This window comes from Cervus elaphus, chromosome 11 (genome assembly GCF_910594005.1).
Source record: "Cervus elaphus chromosome 11, mCerEla1.1, whole genome shotgun sequence".
NCBI classification, from domain to species: Eukaryota; Metazoa; Chordata; class Mammalia; order Artiodactyla; family Cervidae; genus Cervus; species Cervus elaphus.
In genome coordinates this window covers 8,117,262-8,137,003 of record NC_057825.1, presented here as the reverse complement: position 1 = coordinate 8,137,003, position 19,742 = coordinate 8,117,262, and the positions used below count along the sequence as shown (strand labels likewise).

Here is a 19,742-nt window from a genome sequence, read left to right as displayed (position 1 = left end):
ACTATCTCATCCTCTGTCGTCCCCTTCTCCCCTCGCCTTCAATCTTTCCCACCATCAGAGTCTTTTCAAATGAGTCAGCTCTTCGCATTCGGTGGGCAAAGTATTGGAGCTTCAGTTTCAACATCAGTCCTTCCAATGAATATTCAGGACTGATCTCCTTTAGGATGGACTGGTTGGATCTCCTTGCTGTCCAAGGGACTCTCCAGAGTCCTCTCCAACATCCCAGTTCAAAAGCATCAATTTTTCGGCGCTCAGCTTTCCTTATAGTCCAACTCTCACAGCCATACATGAGTACTGGAAAAACCATAGCTTTGACTAGACGGACTTTTGTTGGCAAAGTAATGTCTCTGCTTTTTAATATGTGGCCCTCAGTGTCACCCATAACAGGCACCCAATCGAAAGAGACTGAACCCCTCACAGTGTCAGGGAAAGCGTCATGGCATCCGGTCCATGACAGCCGCAGAAACTGCCCAGCCCAACAGGTAGCAGGTGAACGTCCTTGACTCGGGATTTCCGCGCACCCCAACCCCACCAACCCCAGGATTTTTTTTTCTGCCCTCCCGCACCGATGCACTGTTTCTTCTGTGACCAGAACCATAAAAGTTTCCATACACTTGTGGGGCCTTAGATAGAAACCCTGCGTCTCGGATTTCGCCCAGTCGGAGGTGCAGAGTCGCCGATTAGCCCAGGTCCCCAGGGGAAAGATGGGGTGGAATGTGGGGTTCCAAGCTGTCCCGCCCCTCTGTCGGGCTCTTTCGCCCAAGCTGAGGGCTGGAGCCTCCACAGCCTAGGCTTCTCAGAGGGCAGCCCGGGGATGGCCCCACCCGGGGATGGCCCCACCCGGGGACCGGGAAAGGGGCGGGGCTTGGACAGCTTGTGGGCGGACAAGGCGGAGTTGAAGGTCGGGCCCGCACACAGAGCTCTGCTCACTGGGTGAAGCGCTGGAGGGACAGCGACGCGGCTCTTGAATGGGGTGGGGGCCCGGGGCAGCGTCTGCCAGCGTGTGGGGGCGGGGCCGGGGGCCCCCTCTGCAGCATCCCGCTCCTCCGGTCCAGCGTTCGGTCCACAGCCTCCACCTTCCGCCCCGTGCCAGCCTTTCTGTGCGACAGTCGCCGTGTCGCATCTTCTCGGGGCCCTTGTGGCGCCCGTGTCTACGGTGTCGGGACCTGGGCACGCCGGTGGACGCGAGCGCGCAAGGCGAGGACGACGGCTTCGTAGAAGCCGGTGACTCGGAGGGTAGGGGCGCTGCTGAAGCGTCGTTTGCTTTCTCAGGGATGCCCTCCTGGGAAGGGGAATCGAGGCTGGGAAGGAACCCCAGAGCCCTCCCATCCCCCGCCCCAGGGTGGGTCTAGGGCTGCCGGCTCTCTTCTGGAGTTTCCGGGGCGGGCACCTGCGAGTAGGTCCCTGGAAACCGCACATTGGAGAACTGTGGTCAACCGGCCCCGTTTTACAGCTGGAGATACTGAGGCCGCTACAGGGTCACTCGCCCTTTGGGGTTGGGATTTGCTCCAGCCACTTTTTTCAGCCCCGGTGGAGACAGAGGCTCCTAAGGGGGCAGGGCTGAGCTGGACCCTCTTGGCTCAGCCAGAGCGTCTCTCTGGGTGGGCGGCAGCATTGCTAGCCACCTTTGCTGGTGGTGGTCTGGAGCCCTGGTGAATGTGACCTACTTTCAAAGCATCCTGTTGCCTGCACAGCACTGCAGGGGAAGGGAAGGAGGGAGGGTCAGAAGAGAGAACTCGGCTCCCTTCTCACCTCTGGAGCCTCAGTTTCCCCATCTGTAAAAGAAGGATAATGATTAGTGTCTGCTGCATTGAGATGTATCAGGATTCAATGGGGAAATGAATGGGAAGAGGCTGGAAGCTTGAGAGGCCAGTGTTTTAGAGACCCCTATTTTTTGCCCAACTGGCAGCTTGTTCCACCCTTGCCAAATATAAGAAGAAAACCCAATAACCCAATCCTCCACCAAAATACTTGGCAAATTCTCTCTTTGTCCTCCTGGCCAAGATTGGGCAGGACGTAAGGGCAGACTCATGTGTTGGCCTGTCTTCCAGTGCTGTCTGCCCTGGGTCCCTATACTGCCTCTTCCTTACCTCATTCCAGCCGAAGGCTTCCTCTCTGTCACTTACCTGGGTGGATCCCTAAGCCCAAGTCTGAGCAAGTCCCAGGGATGGCCATACTCTTCCTTGTTGCTGTGGAACATCTGGGGACGGGTAGCTGAGACCCAGGCCTCTCGCGCAGAGAAGACAGAGCCTCTGTTCAGGCAGAGCCCAGATCCTACCAGTCCAGGAGCCCCATTCCAGGATCCAGCCTCTGTGACCTCCCATTGGTATCTGACCCTAGTGATCAGTCTCCTGGACATACACATGCCCCTCTGTGGGTCTGAAACCCCCACCCCTTTTTGTTTTCCTTCACCCTCTCTTCTGTAGCTACCCCCACCCCCAAGAGTTTGGTTCTTCAGGGTTCTGTGCTGGCTTCTCTAGGTTCCAGGCATATGACCTCGGCCACTTCTTTGCTCCCCTGGTTTCTGTTACCATCTGTGTCGTGAATGCCCAGCCTGGAGTTTCAGGGCAGTCCTATCCTGTCCCTGCTTCTGGGACAGCCAGGATGTCCCCCAGGAACCCCACCTTCATCCTGGTACAAGCACCCAACTTGCTATCTCTCCCACCTAACCATTTTCTCCTCTTCTGTTCCTGCCTCCATCATTAAGGGAGAACCCAAGAGTCCTGCCAGCCTCTTTACCCGCCATGACTGCCAAGCCCCTGCTCTGCCACCTGCTCTGAAACTGCCAGTTACCCCTCTCTGCCACCCCAGTAGGTTCTACCCATGTGTCCCACTGCCCCTTCATCTCACCCAAAACCTAGGAAAGAGATGAATTTCAAAATAATTGTGCTTAATGAAACAGGCCAGGCAATAGGGTATATATGCTATTTGATTCCACTTTTATATACAACTAGACTTCCCTGGTGGCTTAGAGGGCAAAGCACCTGCCCGCAATGCGGGAGACCCAGGTTCGATTCCTGGGTCGGGAAGATCCCTTGGAGAAGGAAATGGCAACCCACTCCAGTACCCTTGCCTGGGAAATCCCATGAACGGAAGGGCCTGGTAGGCTACAGTCCATGGGGTGGCAAAGAGGCAGACACGACTGAGCGACTTCACTTTCACTTTCTTTTATATACAACTAGAAAATGCCAGCTAATCTCTGGTGACAGAAAGTAGATTGAGGGGTGCCTGGGGGTGGAGTATGGAGTGTGTGATGAAGAGCAGGAGGGAAAGAGCATGAGGAATCTTTGGTGGTAGGGGGGTGATGAATGCGTTCACTGTTAATTGTGGTAGTGGTTCCATGCATGCTCAGTCGCTTTAGTTGTATCCAACTCTTTGTGACCCCATGGGCTGTAGCCCACCAGGCTCCTCTGTCCATGGGATTCTCTAGGCAAGAATACTGGAGAGGGTTGCCATGCCCTCCTCAGTGGTTCCATGGGGTATTTATATATATATCATAACTTAACAAACTGCTCAAAAACCACAATGAGTGGGGTATGGCAAGAGGACTTCAGAGCTCCCAATGGCCAAAGTTGGAATAATTTGATCAACAAAATTAAGTAGTATTGGATTATAACCCAAGGTATAAAATGAATATTCCATGAACTCATTCTGATATAAATGATTGAATTAATAAATAGAGGAGAAGAGAAAAATCTCTTGTGCAGAATTCCAAATAATTTGTGTAGACATCCTGCCCTCAAGAAGGTGGAGAAAAACTCTGCCCTTCTTAGGTGCAGGCTGGGCAGGTTGACTCCTTTCCATGAGGACAGTGTGGGAAGGGGGATGAAGCCTAACTGCAGCGGAGAAGCCCAACACTCACCCCCCAGCCAGGTGACCAAGGTCAGCATCAACAGTGATCAATCATGTTGATAGTATGTACCCTTGACAGAATGTGATGCAAAAATGGCATTTGACCTCTGTACTCTTCCTCTCCTAAACTTGGTCTATCCATGAGGATAACACATGAGAAATCCCAGTAGAGGGACATTCTACACTACCTGAGCAGTGCTCCTCCAACCTGTCAAGGTCATCAAGACCAAGGAAAATCTGAGAGAGTGTCAGAGAAGAAAGAAACCTAAGGAGTCATAACAACTAAATGTACTGTGGGATCCTGAAACAGGAAAAAGGGCATTATAGACAAACCAAGGGAGGTCTGAATAAAGCATGGACTTCAGTTAATAATGTAGAATTGGTGATTTGTTAACTGTAACAAATGTATCATATCAATATAAGAGGTCAATAATATGGGAAACTAGGTGCAGGGTATATGAGAACCCTTTACAATTTTTATATAAATCAAACTATTTAAAAAATTTGTTTTTAAAAACTTGTCAAATTGTGCACTTTGAACATGCATAGTTTATATTGCTTGTCTGATATTTGTGGGAAGATCTGTTAATAATTGATTTGATTTCTGTGACGGCTTCTTGAATCCATTTTGGTAAGTTACAATTTACTGGGAAATTTCCCATTTCATTTTCTGGAGCATTTGCCTGTTCTTGTATAATTTGTATGGAATCTATAGTTCTATCTTTCTTTTATTTCTATTTATTTGTGCCTTATATCTTTCTGTCTTGAGAAATTTTTCTAAATTTCTGTGTTATTAGTCTTTTTCCGGTTTTTTGGCCATGCCGTGGGGCGTGTGGACTCTTAGCTCCCCAGTCAGGGATTGAACCCACGCTTCCTGCAGTAGAAGTGCAGAGTCTTAACCACTGGACCACCAGGGAAGTCCCTTATTCGTCTTTTCCAAGAATCAACTTTTTGGCTTTGATATTCCTATTGTATCTTTCTATTTTATTAACTTCTTCTCTTAACTTTATTTTCTCCTTCCTTCTGTTTTCTTTGGATTTATTCTGTGCTTTCTTTCATACATTTTTATTTTGGACAATTTGCTCATGATGTTGGAGCCTTTCTAATTATCCTAAAACACATCCTTAAAGCCATGAATGTTCCTTACTTATTGTGAGCCCAGCAGGGCATTAAGAGTCTATCTCATGCTAGATCTGGTTGTCTGGCAGTGAGGGCCCGTCAGGGTATCCAGACTGCTGTTTGCCAGGTTTGCTTTTCAAATGGACCCTCCCCCAAGGTGCACTCCCCAACGTCCACTCGGGCCACAGGAGAACCAGACACCCCTCCCTGCCTGCCCTTTGGAGCAGTAGCCTCATCTCAATAGCCTCCCCTTCTCTGCTCTCCAGCAGCATCTGATCCTGTCCATCCTTGCCTTTTGACTTTTCTTGGCAGTAGTCCGACTCCAGTCCACAAGCTCCAAAATCAGAAGTCGGCCCTGCCCCTTCTCCAATAATTCTCCAAAATAGCCCTCACTGGGCAGGAGCTGGTGGAAACAGCCCCTTCCCCTCCCTGCCCCTGGGAGGGATAATTCATAGATTAAAAAGGGGAGGGCTCTGATCGGGAAGGGAGGACCTTAAGGTCGTCTGCAGAGGGGCCTATCCTACCTCTCCTAACACAGCACACCTGGGAGGAAACCCTTGGTGTGCCCTGGGGGCCTGTGAGAACCCTCAGCCATGCAGGAAAGGGAACATGGGGAGGCAGCAGGAGGCACAGACAGTGGCAGAAGGGCAGGGCTTCCAAGCTCCAGCCACAGGTCCGCAGCACGTGCCGGGGCATCCAGGAACCCTGCCCGAGTCCTGGAGCTCCTCAGCAGTCCAGCTGCAGCTGCAGAGACTAGGCTGCCAGGGACTGAGATGAACCCAAGTTTCTTTGTGAGCAAGTTTGGGGTGTGGATGGCTCAGGACGGGTGGGGACTGGGTTGTGGGGCAAAGAGGTCTATATGGATCATGGGACTCTGATAGGCTGAAAAGTGCTCCCCCCAAAGGTATTTTTGTCTAAATTCCTGCAAATGTAAATGTAACTTTATTTGGAAAAAAGTCTTTGCAGATGTGACTAAGTTAAATATTTTTTTCTTTATTACTACTTAAAAAATTCTATATAGTAGTTAATGTCTTACTAATGCCTGATTGTTACAGTTTATAAATAAAATGTGTTACACTCTTCAGAAACAAACAAACAAGCAATTTTTTGCTTGGGATGGCCCAGTTTTGTTTTTATTGTTTTTTTCTTTTTTTTGCTTTCGTGCAGATTGACAATATCCTAATTCCTGATTCATAATATGACCTTTTGCATTCTGTTTTCAGATTTCTAAAAGAATAAAATTATTTTCACAATTCACCAATATTTGAATAGTAGAAGACAGGTGTCCTAAGCTGGTGATCCGCCTCTTCCTTCTTTCCATCTTTCTTTCCTTCTTTGCTTTTTAAATAAATTGGAGTTTTCCCAGACTCAATAAAGTGAATATTGCAGTTCAAAATTTTTAGTTAAATGGGATTTGACATGAAAGTTTTTCAGATTATCCAAGTGACCCTAAATGTCATCATGGCGATGGTGGTGGTTTAGTCATTAAGTCATGTCCAACTCTTGTGACCCCATGGACTGTAGCCTGCCAGGCTCCTCTGTCCATGGGATTTCCCAGGCAAGAACACTGGAGTGGTTGCCATTTCCTTCTCCAGGGGATCTTCCTGACCCAGGAGTCAAACCCAGCTCTCCTGCACTGCAGGCAGATTCTTTACCAACTGAGCTATAAGGGAAGCCCAAATGTCAACATGAGTGTTCTCATAAGATGAGCAGAGGCCATGAGAATGAGTCGCATTCTTGCTAATTTCTCTTATCTATCTCCTCCTTCTCTTTCCCTGCCCAATTTCTAGGAGGATAATAACTTGTAGAAAGGCCATGCGAAGACAATTTAAAAATTTTCAGATAAGATGGTCACCAGTATAGCATTGCCACGTTTAGCAAATAAAAACACAAGACACCCACTTAATAACTGCATGGGTTGTACTTATGCTAAGAGATTATTTGTTGTTTATCCAGAATCAAAATTTAATTAGGCATTCGGTGCATCTCATATTTTATTTGGCAACTGTGTGAGCAGTCCCGTCTTCCGCTCAACAGATACATTCTGATTTGATCCCTTTAGTGAATGAGAGCAGTGTTTTATTTTGGGTTTTTTTGGCTGTGCCCCATGGCATGTGGGATCTTAGTTCCCAGACTGTGAATTGACCCTGTGCCCGCTGCAGTGGAAACACAGAGTCCTGACCAGTGGACCACTGGGGAAGTCCCATAACTGTTTTTAAGGTAAGTAAAGGATGGTTATGTCACAGGATGTCATGGCCCGGGTAGCACAGGACTAGCATCTCCCAAAGGTCCTCCTATAGGCAGGACGCAAACTCCGGGAGATGGTGAGGAACATGGAGGCCTGGACTGCTTCAGTCCACGGAGTCTCAAAGAGTCAGACACGACTTGGTGACTGAACAAACAAACAAATAATAAGACAGTGACTGCAATATCTGTTGCAGGTTCAAGGGTTTTAAAATATAGAATATGACTGAGAGGCAGTACCATCTGTCTCTCAGCATCCAGAGGGTCCTAGGTATATGCATCTCCATTCATTCAACGGCCATTAAAAAGAAATATTTATTGGACTTCCTGGGTGGTCCAGTGGTTAAGTATCCACGTGTCAATGCAGGGGACATTGGTTCCATCCCTGGACCGGGAAGATTCCACATGCCCCGGGGCAGCTAAGCATAGCACCACAACCAGAGATTAGCCCCTTCACATAGCAATGAAGACCTAGTGTAACCAAAAAGTAAATCAAATTATTTATTTATTGGCTGCACCGGGCCTTTAGTTGTGGTTCATGAGGTCTTCAACCTTCATTACAGCATGAGGGATCTCTTATTAACAGTTGTGGCATTTGAACTGTTAGTTGCGGCATGTGGGATATAGTTCCATGATCAGGGATAGAACCCGGCCCCCCTACACCAGGAGCACAGAGTCTTAGCCACTGGACCACTGGGGGCAACAGCCATTTTTGAGTGCCAACATTACATTTAGGCACTGTTAAAGGGCTCTGGATAGAGCAATGAAAATCCAAATAGACAAAAATCCCTGCCCTCCTGGAGTTTACCTTCTTCTGGGCAAAAATAGATGGTAAACAATAAAAAGGCTACGAAGAAAAAGTGCTTGCTGAGTGGGAAACGTGTGGTTGCAATTTAAATAGGTTGCCGGAGAGAAGGCCTCGCTTAAAAAGTAATAACAGGCATAGTGCATTTATCTTTATATTTTTTACAAATTAAAGGCTTCTGGCAACCCTACATCAAGCGAGCCTGTAGGCGTTTTTCCAACAGCATTTCCTTACGTCATGTCTCCATCACGTTTTGGTAATTTTTGAAATATTTCAAATCCTTCAACAGCAAAAACATTATGACTCACTGAAGACTTGGATAGTAGTATTCTTTTTTAGCAATAAAGTGTTTTGTTAAAAAAAAAAAAAAAAAAAAACAGAGGGAGATTATGCACAAAGGAGAAGGCGATGAGAAGACAAGCAGATAATGGGAGTAGTGAGGCCACCCATGCAGGAGGGCTGGAGAGGCAAGGAATGGTCCCCTGGAGACTCCTGAGGGCGTGTGGCTGCCCACACCTTAAAGTCAGCACAGTGAACCTCTGATTTGGGGCTTCTGGCCTTCAGAATGTGTTGTTTTAAGCCAATAAATGGTTGTTTGTTGTAGTGACTTAATGATTTGAGAAATTCTCAGCCTATCTAGGGGCTTCTCTGGTGGCTGAGACTGTAAATCCTCCTGCCAATGCAGGAGACCTGGGTTTGATCCCTGGGTCAGGAAGATCCCCTGGAGAAGGAAATGGCAACCACTCCAGTACTCTTGACCTGCCTCTTGAGAAACCCATATGCAGGTCAGGAAGCAACAGTTAGAACTGGACATGGAACAACAGACTGGGTCCAAATAGGAAAAGAAGTACGTCAAGGCTGTATATTGTCACCCTGCTTATTTAACTTATATGCAGAGTACATCATGAGAAATGCTGGGCTGGATGAAGCACAAGCTGGAATCAAGATTGCCGGGAGAAATATCAATAACCTCAGATATGCAGATGAAAACACCCTTATGGCAGAAAGTGAAGAAGAACTAAAGAGCCTCTTGATGAAGGTGAAAGAGAAGAGTGAAAAAGTTGGCTTAAAGCTCAACATTCAGAAAACTAAGATCATGGCATCTGGTTCCATCACTTCATGGCAAATAGATGGAGAAATAGTGGAAACAGTGGCAGACTTTGTTTTGGGGGGCTCCAAAATCACTGCAGATGGGGACTGCAGTCATGAAATTAAAAGATGCTTGCTCCTTGGAAGAAAAGCTATGACCAACCTAGATAGCGTATTAAAAAGCTGAGACATTACTTTGCCAACAAAGGTCTGTCTAGTGAAGGCTATGGTTTTTCTAGTAGTCATGTATGGATGTGAGATTTGGACTATAAGGAAAGCTGAGTGTGGAAGAATTGATGCTTTTGAACTGTGGTGTTGGAGAAGACTCCTGAGAGTCCCTTGGACTGCAAGGAGATCCAACCAGTCCATCCTAAAGGAGATCAGTCCTGGGTGTTCATTGGAAGGACTGATGTTGAAGCTGAAACTCCAATACTTTGGCCACTTGATGTGAAGAGCTGACTCACTGGAAAAGACCCTGATGCTGGGAAAGATTGAAGGCGGGAGGAGAAGGGGACGACAGAGGATGAGATAGTTGGATGGCATCACTGACTTAATGGAGATGAGTTTGGGTAAACTCCAGGAGTTGGTGATAGACAGGGAGGCCTGGCGTGCTGCTATCCATGGGGTTGCAAAGAGCCAGACATGACTGAGCGACTGAATTGAACCAGTACTCTTCCCTGGGAAACCCCTGATGTCAAGGAGAAGGGGCCCAGGACAGGGAGACCCAGCAGTGTGGACAGGTGGCTGAATCAGCCTGTAACATAATACCATAGACTATGTGGCTTAAAAATAATAGAAATTTAATTCTTATGGTTCTGGAGTCTGGCAAGTCCAAGATCAAGGCACTAGCATATTTGGTATCTGATGGGGCCCATTTCCACCCATTTCCTGGTTCGCAGATGGTCGTCTTCTCCCTGGGTCTGCATGTGGTGGAAGGGGCGATGGAGTTCTCTGGGGTCTCTTATAAGGGCACTAACCCCTTTCATGAGGGCCCCACCCTCATGACCTAATCACCTCCCAGTGGTGTCCCCTCCTAATGCCATTGTACTGGGTATTAGGATTTCAACATGAACCTCAGGGGGAACATGAACATTCAGTTCATAACAGTGTCCCAGGACAGGGGTCCCCAGGGGTGTGGATAGAGGTCAAGGAGTCATAGGTCACTCAACTCTGACAGACCCAGGCTGGCTCCTAGGAGGGCAGTTAGGCTGCACTGACCCTGGGGAGGCTAGTATCCATCTGAAGCGTGAGGGACTCTGTGCCCAGAGGGAGCACCCACACCTGTGCCCTGCATCCTCTGCCTGCCCAGTATGCCTCTACAGAGGGTTCCCACCCCTGAGATGATTCTGAGAGTCATGAGCAGGAGGGGTCCTGAGCTGGGAACAGCAGATCTTGTCCACTGTCAGGATCAAGCAAGGCCTATGAACAGAGGTGCCCCTGCCCAGCTCCATGGGAGCCCAGAATCCACCCACCACCTGTGGGATGCTTGCTGCCTCCTGCAGATACTGCTCGGAGCAGTGACTGTCAGTCCCCCAGTCCCCTGTGAATATGTCTATATGCTCAGTCACTTCAGTCTTGTCTGACTCTTTGCAACCCCATGGACTGTAGCCCAACAGGCTTCTCTGTCCATGGAGATTCCCCAGGCAAGAATACTGGAGTGGGTTGCCATGCCCTCGTCCAGGGCATCTTCCCGACCCAGGGATCAAACCTGCATCTCCTGCATTGCAGACAGGTTCTTTACCTCTGATCCACCAGGGAAGCTCAGAGCAGTGGCCTCCAGTCTGCTGGCCCTCTAGTGGTCATCGAGGCCCTCTCGCCCGCATGAGAGTCCAGGCCCTGCACTGAATGGCAAGACCACCCATCTAAGGTACATGCGTGGGACAGGCGCCCGAGGACGGGAAGCAGAAGGACCTGGGCCCAGACCTCACGCTGCTGCTGCCGCTGCTGCCTGGTAGACCCCACGGACTTCCCCAGAGTGAGGAATCTGGGGGCATATGGTGGGGGGTGTCAGTACGGGCTGCCTTTCTGAGCTTTGCCGCAGCTAGGGTCTCTGGTACGTGGAGAGGGCAGGAACCAGGAGATCTTCCAGTGAGCCCTGGCTGAGAGATGAGTGATGGGGGTTGGAAAGCTGCTTCTGGAATCTCGAGACTCCAGTCAAGTCCCGGGAAGAGCAGGCCCCTCACATTGAACAGTCCTTCCTCCTTAGACCCGCAGTGGCCAAGGAGGGTCCATCCGTGGACCCCAAGAGTTCCTGCCCCTACGACTGGCCTCCTGGGGGCATCTTCCCTGCAAGCTGCTCCCAGGTGTGGCCCCGCTCTGGGGAACCTCGTGGCCCCTGCCTGGGGTCCTCCCACTCAGCCCTTCAAGTCGGGGAGAGAGGGCTGTTTTTGCCCCAAACATCCCAGATTGGATGGAACATGGCTCCCAAGCTTCCAGAAACGAGTCCAGGAGGTTAGACTGGATTCCTGAGATGCAAAACCTGTCAGAGAGCATTTGACTGACTTCCTGATTGGATTAGACCACACCAGCAGCCCCCGGGAGCTTCTCCCAGGGGCATGTAGAGGAGAGAGCTGCCTGCCAGAACAAATTCAGAGCAGCCATGCTTCTCCTGGCCTCTTGCCACTGAGAGGCAGGTGTGGATGGTTTTTAAGTTCCTGCCTTTGCTGAAGAGACCCAGAGCAGGTCCAGCCCTGGCTTCTCCTAGGAGGGGCTTGGCCCTGAGACTCCTATGTGCTGGTCATGGCCTCACTCAGGGCATCTGCAGCTCCTAGAGAGACAGTAGGGAAAGCCAGCGAGGGTGGCCCTGTAGGACCAGCCCAAGAGCCACAGTGGAAACCAAGACAGAGGCCAAGGGGAGTCAGGCAGGCACCTGGGGCGCCCACACGGGGCCAGACGTGCAGTTCAGAACTTTCTGAAGCCCTGGAGTTCAAGAACTGCTCCCAGCTCTGGGCAAGGTGGACATGCGAATGCCCTCCTTGGCCAGGGCCCAGGTTGAGAGGGAGGGGACTGGGTGAGGAATGAGGCCTCCAGGGTCCAAGTCTAAACAGGAGGCCTACACCACGATCCTCACCCAACCCTCCTAGCACCTGGGTCTGCAGCTTGTGCAAGGCGGTGTGCGTGCTGAGCTGACCCGTCCCCGAAGCCCAGCTGGACTCCGAAGAGGGTGGGCAGGACCTTTATCCCCACCCCAGCCCACAGGACCCTTCCCTTCCTGAGGCAGACTGCAGCAAGCACCCTGGCTGATCCCCTGCGCCCCTACAGCTCCATACAGCCCCAAACCCACCTCCTGTTGACTGGGATTGGCCTGACCTCTGCTCTGGCCAAGGCCACGACCATCCTCAGGCCCCCATGAGGTATGGCTGGCACCGTGGCACACCGCTGAGACTCTGTACAAGCCTCACCCACTTCACCTTTCCCCTGGCTCCTGGACCGGGCCAACCTTCAGGGCTGGGCCAGGGGAGAAGACAGTGGCAGCCAGGTCATGAAGGGTAATGAGACGGCCATCACCAGGTGTCAGCAAAGGCCAAGACCACACAGAAATAAGGACAGGGAGACAGAGAAGGCCAGCAGGTCTGAAAAAGGCCTACAGCCAGCACAGAGAGATGGGCCCCGTGAGGGTTTGGTCAGAAACTAAGAGGTGACCCCATGTATGTGCACCGGCCACGTGGCTTCACAGGATCTGCTGGGAAGCTCTCTTTACAGAGAGGGAAACTGACGGGGTCGGGATAAGTGGACAGAGATTTACAAGCACCTGGAGGAGTCAGGACTCAAACAGGGGCCCCTGAGCTGGGCGACTGGCCCGTCCCCACTCCTGCTCCTGGTCCTAGTTTTCACTTGGTGCAGACCCAGCCCAAACCCCCCTCCCCAATTTATACCCAGGGAGCATTGGCCACCTTCACTTTTATTTATTTTTCATTTTTTGCCACACTGCCTGGCTTGCGGGATCTTAGTTCCCAGATTAGGGGTTGAACCCAGACCCGCAGCAGTGAAAGCGCCCAGCTTAACCACTGGACCAGCAGGGAATTCTCTCACCCTGACTTTTTTTTTTTTGAGATTGCTCAATCAGATCAGGTCTTCACATTTATTGGTTATCGACGTCAATGGGAAATCTTAAAACACTGAAGAGAACAGGTCACCCCTCCCTCCGTCTCATTTGTTAGTTTTTTTTTTTAATTTTAGGACCCACTCCTTTTTTTTTTTAAGAGTAACCTGACTTTTAGAATCTAGAATATTCCTTGCAGTGGTTCCTTGGTGATCCAAGGCATTGCCCCTCTCCGACTTAAATTCTTTGGAGCGCCATCCATCAGCCTCCCCGACATCTAGCAGTCACCACAGACTCAATGGACATGAATTTGAGGACACTCTAGGAGACAGGGAGGACAGAGGAACCTGACGTGTTGCAGTCCCTGGGATTGCAAAGAATTGGACAAGACTTAGCAACTGACCAACAACGGACTCGAGGATTCCTTTTAAGGTCAAAGAGAGCAGCAGTGGTGCAGGCCCTGGGGCCTCGAGCAAGGATGAAAGGGGTGGGATGGCCTCTGGTGCCTCCGGAGGGCGCGGGCGGGCTTCGGTGGTAATATCCTGAAGAAGCTTTGCTCATCTCTGCTTCCTGTGCTTTCACCACTGGAGAGGGCAGGGCCTGAGGGGGCAGGGGTCCTGTGGGGACCTCTCTGCCTCAGGAGGATACAACCCACCCACCAGCTCAGGACCCCTCCAAAGCCTCTTCCCTCAGGGCCTGGCACCCCAGAGCCAAGGCCAGGGAAGCTGGTTCCCAAGCAGCAGGTGGGAAGAGTCAACGAGGCCCCTGTCAGTCTTATTTGGGGCCAGTGGACCCTCAGTTTCAGCCACAGATCAGGCCTCCAGATGACCTTATCTCTCGGTGAGCAATTTGGGTGACTCTGCCCAGGGACTGGGACTCGCCACTGCCTCCCAAGGATGGCCAGGACACCAGGGAGGAAACTGCCTCCCTCCAAGGACAAAGCTGGGATCAGCCATGGCAGAGATATTTCTGGGGTTCCAGGCCCAGGCCACTGGGCTGTGGCCAGAGTCTGCACATGGCCTAATGACCTCTCAGAGAGAAGGCCAAGGGGACTTCCCTGGTGGTCCGATGGTTAAGACTTCATCTTCTTCACCTGGTGGTCCCATGGTTAAGAATCTGCCTGCTAAGGCAGGGGACAACATGGGTCCCATCCCTGGTCTGGGAAGATCCCACATGCCCCAGGGCAACTAAACCCAGCTGAAGTGCCTCAACTACCGAGCCTGTACTCTGAAGCCCGTGAACCCACACTCTGCACCAAGGAAAGCCACTGAGACAAAAAAGCTAAAGAGAAGCCCCCACTAACCGCAACTAGAGAAAGCCCCTGAGCAGCAAGAAGGCCCAGTGTGGCCAAAATGAAATAAATGAAAAAGAAAAAAATCTTCACCTTCTAATGCAGAGGTGGGGCGGGGTTCAATCCCTGGTTGGAGAGCTAGAATCCCACCTGCCGCATGTGTCTCTCAGCCAAAAAGTCAAAACATAAAACAGAAGCAGTATTGTAACAAATGACTGTTTGTTACAGTACAGACTTTAAAGACTTTAAAAATGGTCCACCTTAAAAAAAAAAAAAAATCTTGAAAAAAAATAAAAAGACTCCCTGTGACTCAAAGCACTTGGTGTCCGGAGCAGCCCAGTGGATAGCCTGACCTCAGGCCCCAGCCCCCGCCCCCCTACTCAATGTAGAAGCTCACCCTGTGTTGTCCCCCAACCCCACCAACATGGCACCTGGACTGTAGCATCTACGCTCTGTTTTGCTGAGCATCCACACATGGGGCTCTGGTGTCCAGCTTGGGGGTCTCATCTACTGGACCCACAGCAGGGGCCAAGTCCTTTAGGGGCTGGAGGAGAGGAGAGGCCAACTCGAGGAAGGCGTGTGTCCTTCAGCCTCTGGCCTGGTGTGGGGCTCCCTGGGTGAGGGGGCAGGGGGCAGGATCTGGGCTCCAAGAGCTCAGGGCTCACACCACACACTGTCCTTCCTGGTCAGAATTCTCTCAGCTGCCCCACACTTCCTTGTCCCTTCTGAGAACCAGGCCTATTTGACTACATGGGCTGCGAGGGTGAGTAATTCCTATTTTCACTGGGGGGTTGGAACCCCACCTTGGGCTAGGGCTGAGCTGGGGCTCCTGGAAGCCAGAGATGACAGCTCGTCTGGATCGGGGACCACAAACCACATACAGAGCCAAGCCGAGTGAAGGGAAGGGGCACAGAGCGGGTGTGGAGGGAGTCCTTGTCCCTGCCAGAGGTTGCGGAGCTCCGGGGAAGATCCCCTCCCCACCCCCTGGCCCCTGGTCTTGCACAATCCTGACCAGCGAGGAAAGGGGCAGAATCTTGCCAGGTATTTCAGCAGGAGTGTTGGCAGTTGCCTCACCCTTCCGGGATTTGGCAAAATTTGAATCACTCCACCCTGGGGTGGGCCACGGGTCAGGTGGACCATAAATATGGTCTCCCCAGAAAGCCTGCTCGCTCGCTTCCTCCTTTAGCTGCTGCCTGGACTGCCGGCCTCTTCTGCCCCAAAACCATGTCCGTAACTCTCCTGTGGCTGGGCTTCACCCTCCTGGGGGCCCTGCACACCCAGGCCCAGAGTTCCACCCCCAGACTGCTGCGGGCCCCACCTCTGTCCAAGATCCCGCTGCAGCCCAACTTCCAGGCTGACCAGGTAAGGGCCCCGGAGGGACAGTGGCAGGGCGCGGGCAGGGAAGCGTGTGAGCAGAGGGGACGGGAGGTGAAGGGTCTCAGCGAACCTGCAAGGGCAGGATGCCCAGGCTTCATTCAGCTCAGCCTGCCCTCCGGCCCCCTGATGGAAGCCAGGCTCCACGGCCCCGCATTGACCCTGACCTTGCTGGCAAGAGAATCACCTGGACAGATCTTCTCCAGGTCCACACTCTCTCCCATCATCTCTGTAGTGAGTGGATGACGGGAACACCTTCAGTCCTCTGCATGAGAAGGAAACTGAGGTCCAGGGAGGACACCCCATCCCTACCATCCTCCGGGCTGCCTCCTTGCCTGGCCTCCCCCAGCTCCCACTGGCTCCCACTACTTCAGTTCCTAGTCCAGGAACTGAATGCCCAGTCCCAGGCCTGGTGCTCAGTGAGAGGGGCTCCTGGCTCGGGGGCAAGCTGCCAGCGATGCCTACAGGGACAGTGCTGTAGGGGGGCCCTAGGGTGGTTTGTGGGTTCTGCCTATTACAGTCCCCCCTGTAGTTCCAGGGGAAGTGGTACGTCGTAGGCGTGGCGGGGAATGCAATTAAGAAGGAAGAGCAAGACCAGTTTAAGATGTACACTTCCAACTACGAGCTAAAGGAAGACGGCAGCTACAACGTCACCTCCACCCTATTAAGGTGAGAGTTGCCACCTCCTTGGGGAAAGTGGGGGAGACCCGAGGGGCTGCCTGAGTATCTAGAGGCAGATTTCATGTCACAGTCAAGGGCTGACCAGAGGAGAGGCAGTCACTCATCCTTCTGCTCAGCAGTGGATTCAGATATTAATATTTGTTCATTTCTTCCTGCATTGTTTAGTCGCTAAGTCGTGCCCGGCTCTTTGCGACCCCTTGAACTGTAGCCCTCCAGGCTCCTCTGTCCATGAGATTATCGAGACAAGAACACTGGAGTGGGTTGCCATTTCCTTCTTCAGGGGATCTTCCCGGTCCAGGGATCAAACCCGCATCTCCTGCATTGGCAGGTGGATTCTTTACCACTGAGCCACCAGGGAAGCCCTCTTCCTTCATCAGATCAACATTTATTGGTCATTTCAGTGCAGATAGACAGTGCTGGGCATGGACACAGGCATCAGGAAACAAGACACAGAGAGAGAGCAGGGGTCTCCTGGATGGGGAAGAGGGTCCCCGAATCCAGCCTGGAACCCCACCCAGGTCTTCATTGAGGGTTTACAGGGAGGTAGCCTCCAGAACTGGGCCTTGAAGGAGCCACTCTGCCTCGGAAGGAGGCATAGAGCATCCATGGCAGGGACTGGTGGACTCTGAGTCAGAGGGAAGCACTCCTTCAGGAAGCAGCAAGTCATCATCCAGCTACCCAGCAAGAGCTGATGAGTAGCTTGGCAGGGGGGGCAGCCACACACTGTCAGGGTCCTCAGACACCAGCGCAGAAGTGATCTGGTGAGGAGTGGGTCTGAGCAGGGAACCTCTGGGTGTGGTGGAGAGAGAAACGGTGGCTGCCAAGGATCACCCAGCCCCTCTGGCACCCAGGGAGACTGAGGCTGGAGCATGTGTGCAATAAGAAGCAGAGGGAGGATGGGTTTGGGGAGATAAGCTCCAGAATACCAGGGGAGAGGGTGGAACTCAGGTCAGGGTTGACCCAGGAGCTAGAGGAGTCCTTGGCATGGAGCAGACTGGAACCTTGGAGGGTGAGTCCCCCAGGAGAGTTTCCAGACGGGGAAGCAGCAGAGGGACGATAGGAGTAGGGGATAAATGCCTGAGGAATGGGGTGGGGGACAGTGTGTAGGGAAGACCACCAAGGGGAGACAGCCCTGAAGAGGAAACGACAGTGGGTGCTAGAGGGAGGATCTGAGCAGGGTCAGGTGGCCCAGGGAGGACCAGGCAGGGACACCCAGGGGTCGGCTCAGAGGCCCATCTGAGGGCTGGGTGGGGAGGGGACCTCCTGCTGTGGTGGGGGATGGGCTGTCTTGGGCTGGGCCAGACCAGGAGCGTCAGAATCCCAGCCCCTCCAGCTGCAGCCCTGGCCCCGAACATGTCCAGCCCCAGGAGCGCAAGCCCCTGTCCCCTCTGCCCTTACTCACCCATCTCTCGCCCACAGGGACGAGGGCTGTGACTACTGGATCAGAACTTTTGTCCCAAGCTCCCGTCCTGGCCAGTTCACCCTTGGCAATATTAAGAGTGAGTCCTGAGGGAGGTGGGCCTGGGGTTGGGCTTCCAGGAGGTGGGGGCAGGCAGGATCCTCCTAGAAGGGGCACAGTCCTCCCCGCCCCTCCACACGGATGCTGTTCTGCAGGGAGAGCCCGTGTAGACAGGTGGGGAACAAAGCCGCTCCCTCCTCCCAGCCGGGGTGGCTGACCCCTCCCTGTCCTTCCCATCTTCCCCGCAGGCTACCCCGGGATAAGGAGCTACACCGTGCGGGTGGTGAACACCGACTACAACCAGTTTGCCATAGTGTTCTTCAAGAAGGTTCAAAAGAAACAGGGGTACTTCAAGACCATCCTTTACGGTGGGTCCTTCCCTCGCGACCTCGGGTACCCACCCCCACCCAGCCCCCCAGGTCCTCGCCAGTTCAGCTCCGAGCCCCTGTGGGGGTCCAGGGAGGGAGGCCCTTCTGCAGACCCTCCATGAGGAAGGGGTCGGAGGCCTTGTTCATACATCCAGCAATGTTTATAGAGTGTTTGCTGGCCACTCGCCGGCCACCTTGACCACAGGGAGGACCAAGGAGCTGACCCCTGAAGTGAAGGAGAACTTCATCAACTTCGCCAAGTCCCTGCGCCTCACCGATGACCACATCGTCTTCACTGTCCCAATTGGTAATGGCCAGTGTGGACTATCCAGGCCCACTGCTGTCCCCCACTGCCTCCCAGGGAGAGGGGGGCGGAAGAGGGGCTCAGCCCTCTGCTCTGTCACTGAAGCCCCTCCCTGGGAGCCACTCTGGGTTCAGGAAGACCCTGCCCCAACCCAGGGATCTGAGGGGCACCCAGGGATCTGGGCCCCAAGTGTTCCTCCTTGACAGATGAGGATTTCAGACCCAGGTTGAAATTCTCCCAGTCTCTCGGCCCTGGGGTCCCCTTCCCCCTACGACCCAGGCCCTCACTATCTGGGACCACTTCCTCCTCCCTCCCCCTTGTCTGGGGCCCCTATCCTCCTCGCTTTAAGGCCTGCTCACCACTGACTTGAAAGGCGGCCTTGTCTTCAGGCAGCCTGGACTGGGCATGGGGCTCCAGCCGGGCTGCCCAGGGAGCCAGCAGCCCCCCATAGCTGGGGGACTGCCAGGGCCCAGCAGGTAAACAGGTGGGCAGCCTGGTGCCCGAGTGGATGTGTGGCAGGGCCTCGCTGGCCTGCTCTGGAGAACGGGGTGCCCCCGAGCTGCTCATCCTGAGGCCTTCCTCCCAAACCCCTGCTCCCAGCCCTGAATGGAACCCCCAGATCTGCAGTTGCTGGGCCAGGCTGGAGCCTGGGGTGCCCAGGGGCAGGGCAGGCATCCCAGTGGGCAGAAGTCACGCACACACACACAGACACAGCCCTGCCCATTCTGACAGACTCTCTCCCCCACAGACCGGTGCATCGATGACCAGTAAGCCTGCAGTGAGTACGGCTGGGGAGCGGGGGCAGATGGGAGCCAGGGGGGTGCAGTGGGCCTGGGGTCTCAAACTACCTTTGCACCCCCCCACCCAGGACAGTTGCTGTCTCTACTTCCCCATCTCCCTCTCAGGTGCCTCCAGTCTCTCTTTGCTCCCGCCCGCCTCATGCCAGCCTTTGCCTGGCCCAGCACCCAGTTAGCCCCCCCACCAGCCTGGACACCAGTGACAGGAGAGAGCCCAGAGACCCTTCTCCGGGTCTGCCCCGCAGCAGCTCCTTGGGCTGCAGCCCTGAAGATGCAGCCCCGCCTTGCCTGCTAAATAAACACATGCCCCGCCCCCA

At 52.9% G+C, this 19,742-nt stretch overlaps 1 protein-coding gene across 4 annotated transcripts; it reads left to right on the top strand.

Annotated features, from left to right (window-relative positions):
* The first annotated feature begins 996 nt into the window (after window positions 1-996).
* On the top strand, window positions 997-19,742 carry LCN2 (lipocalin 2). Of its 4 annotated transcripts, none has more exons than XM_043917664.1 (8): window positions 997-1,236; window positions 15,629-15,804; window positions 16,349-16,485; window positions 17,917-17,996; window positions 18,205-18,324; window positions 18,530-18,631; window positions 19,377-19,406; window positions 19,497-19,619. In XM_043917664.1, exons 2-7 carry the CDS (start codon window positions 15,667-15,669, stop codon window positions 19,397-19,399), a joined length of 600 nt encoding a protein of 199 aa, XP_043773599.1. In that variant the 5' UTR covers window positions 997-1,236; window positions 15,629-15,666; the 3' UTR covers window positions 19,400-19,406; window positions 19,497-19,619. The 4 variants fall into 4 exon arrangements, with proteins under 4 accessions (XP_043773599.1, XP_043773598.1, XP_043773600.1 ...); XM_043917663.1 differs by having other exon boundaries at window positions 1,001-1,236; window positions 19,534-19,742; XM_043917665.1 differs by lacking the exon at window positions 997-1,236 and adding an exon at window positions 15,000-15,205 and having other exon boundaries at window positions 19,534-19,742.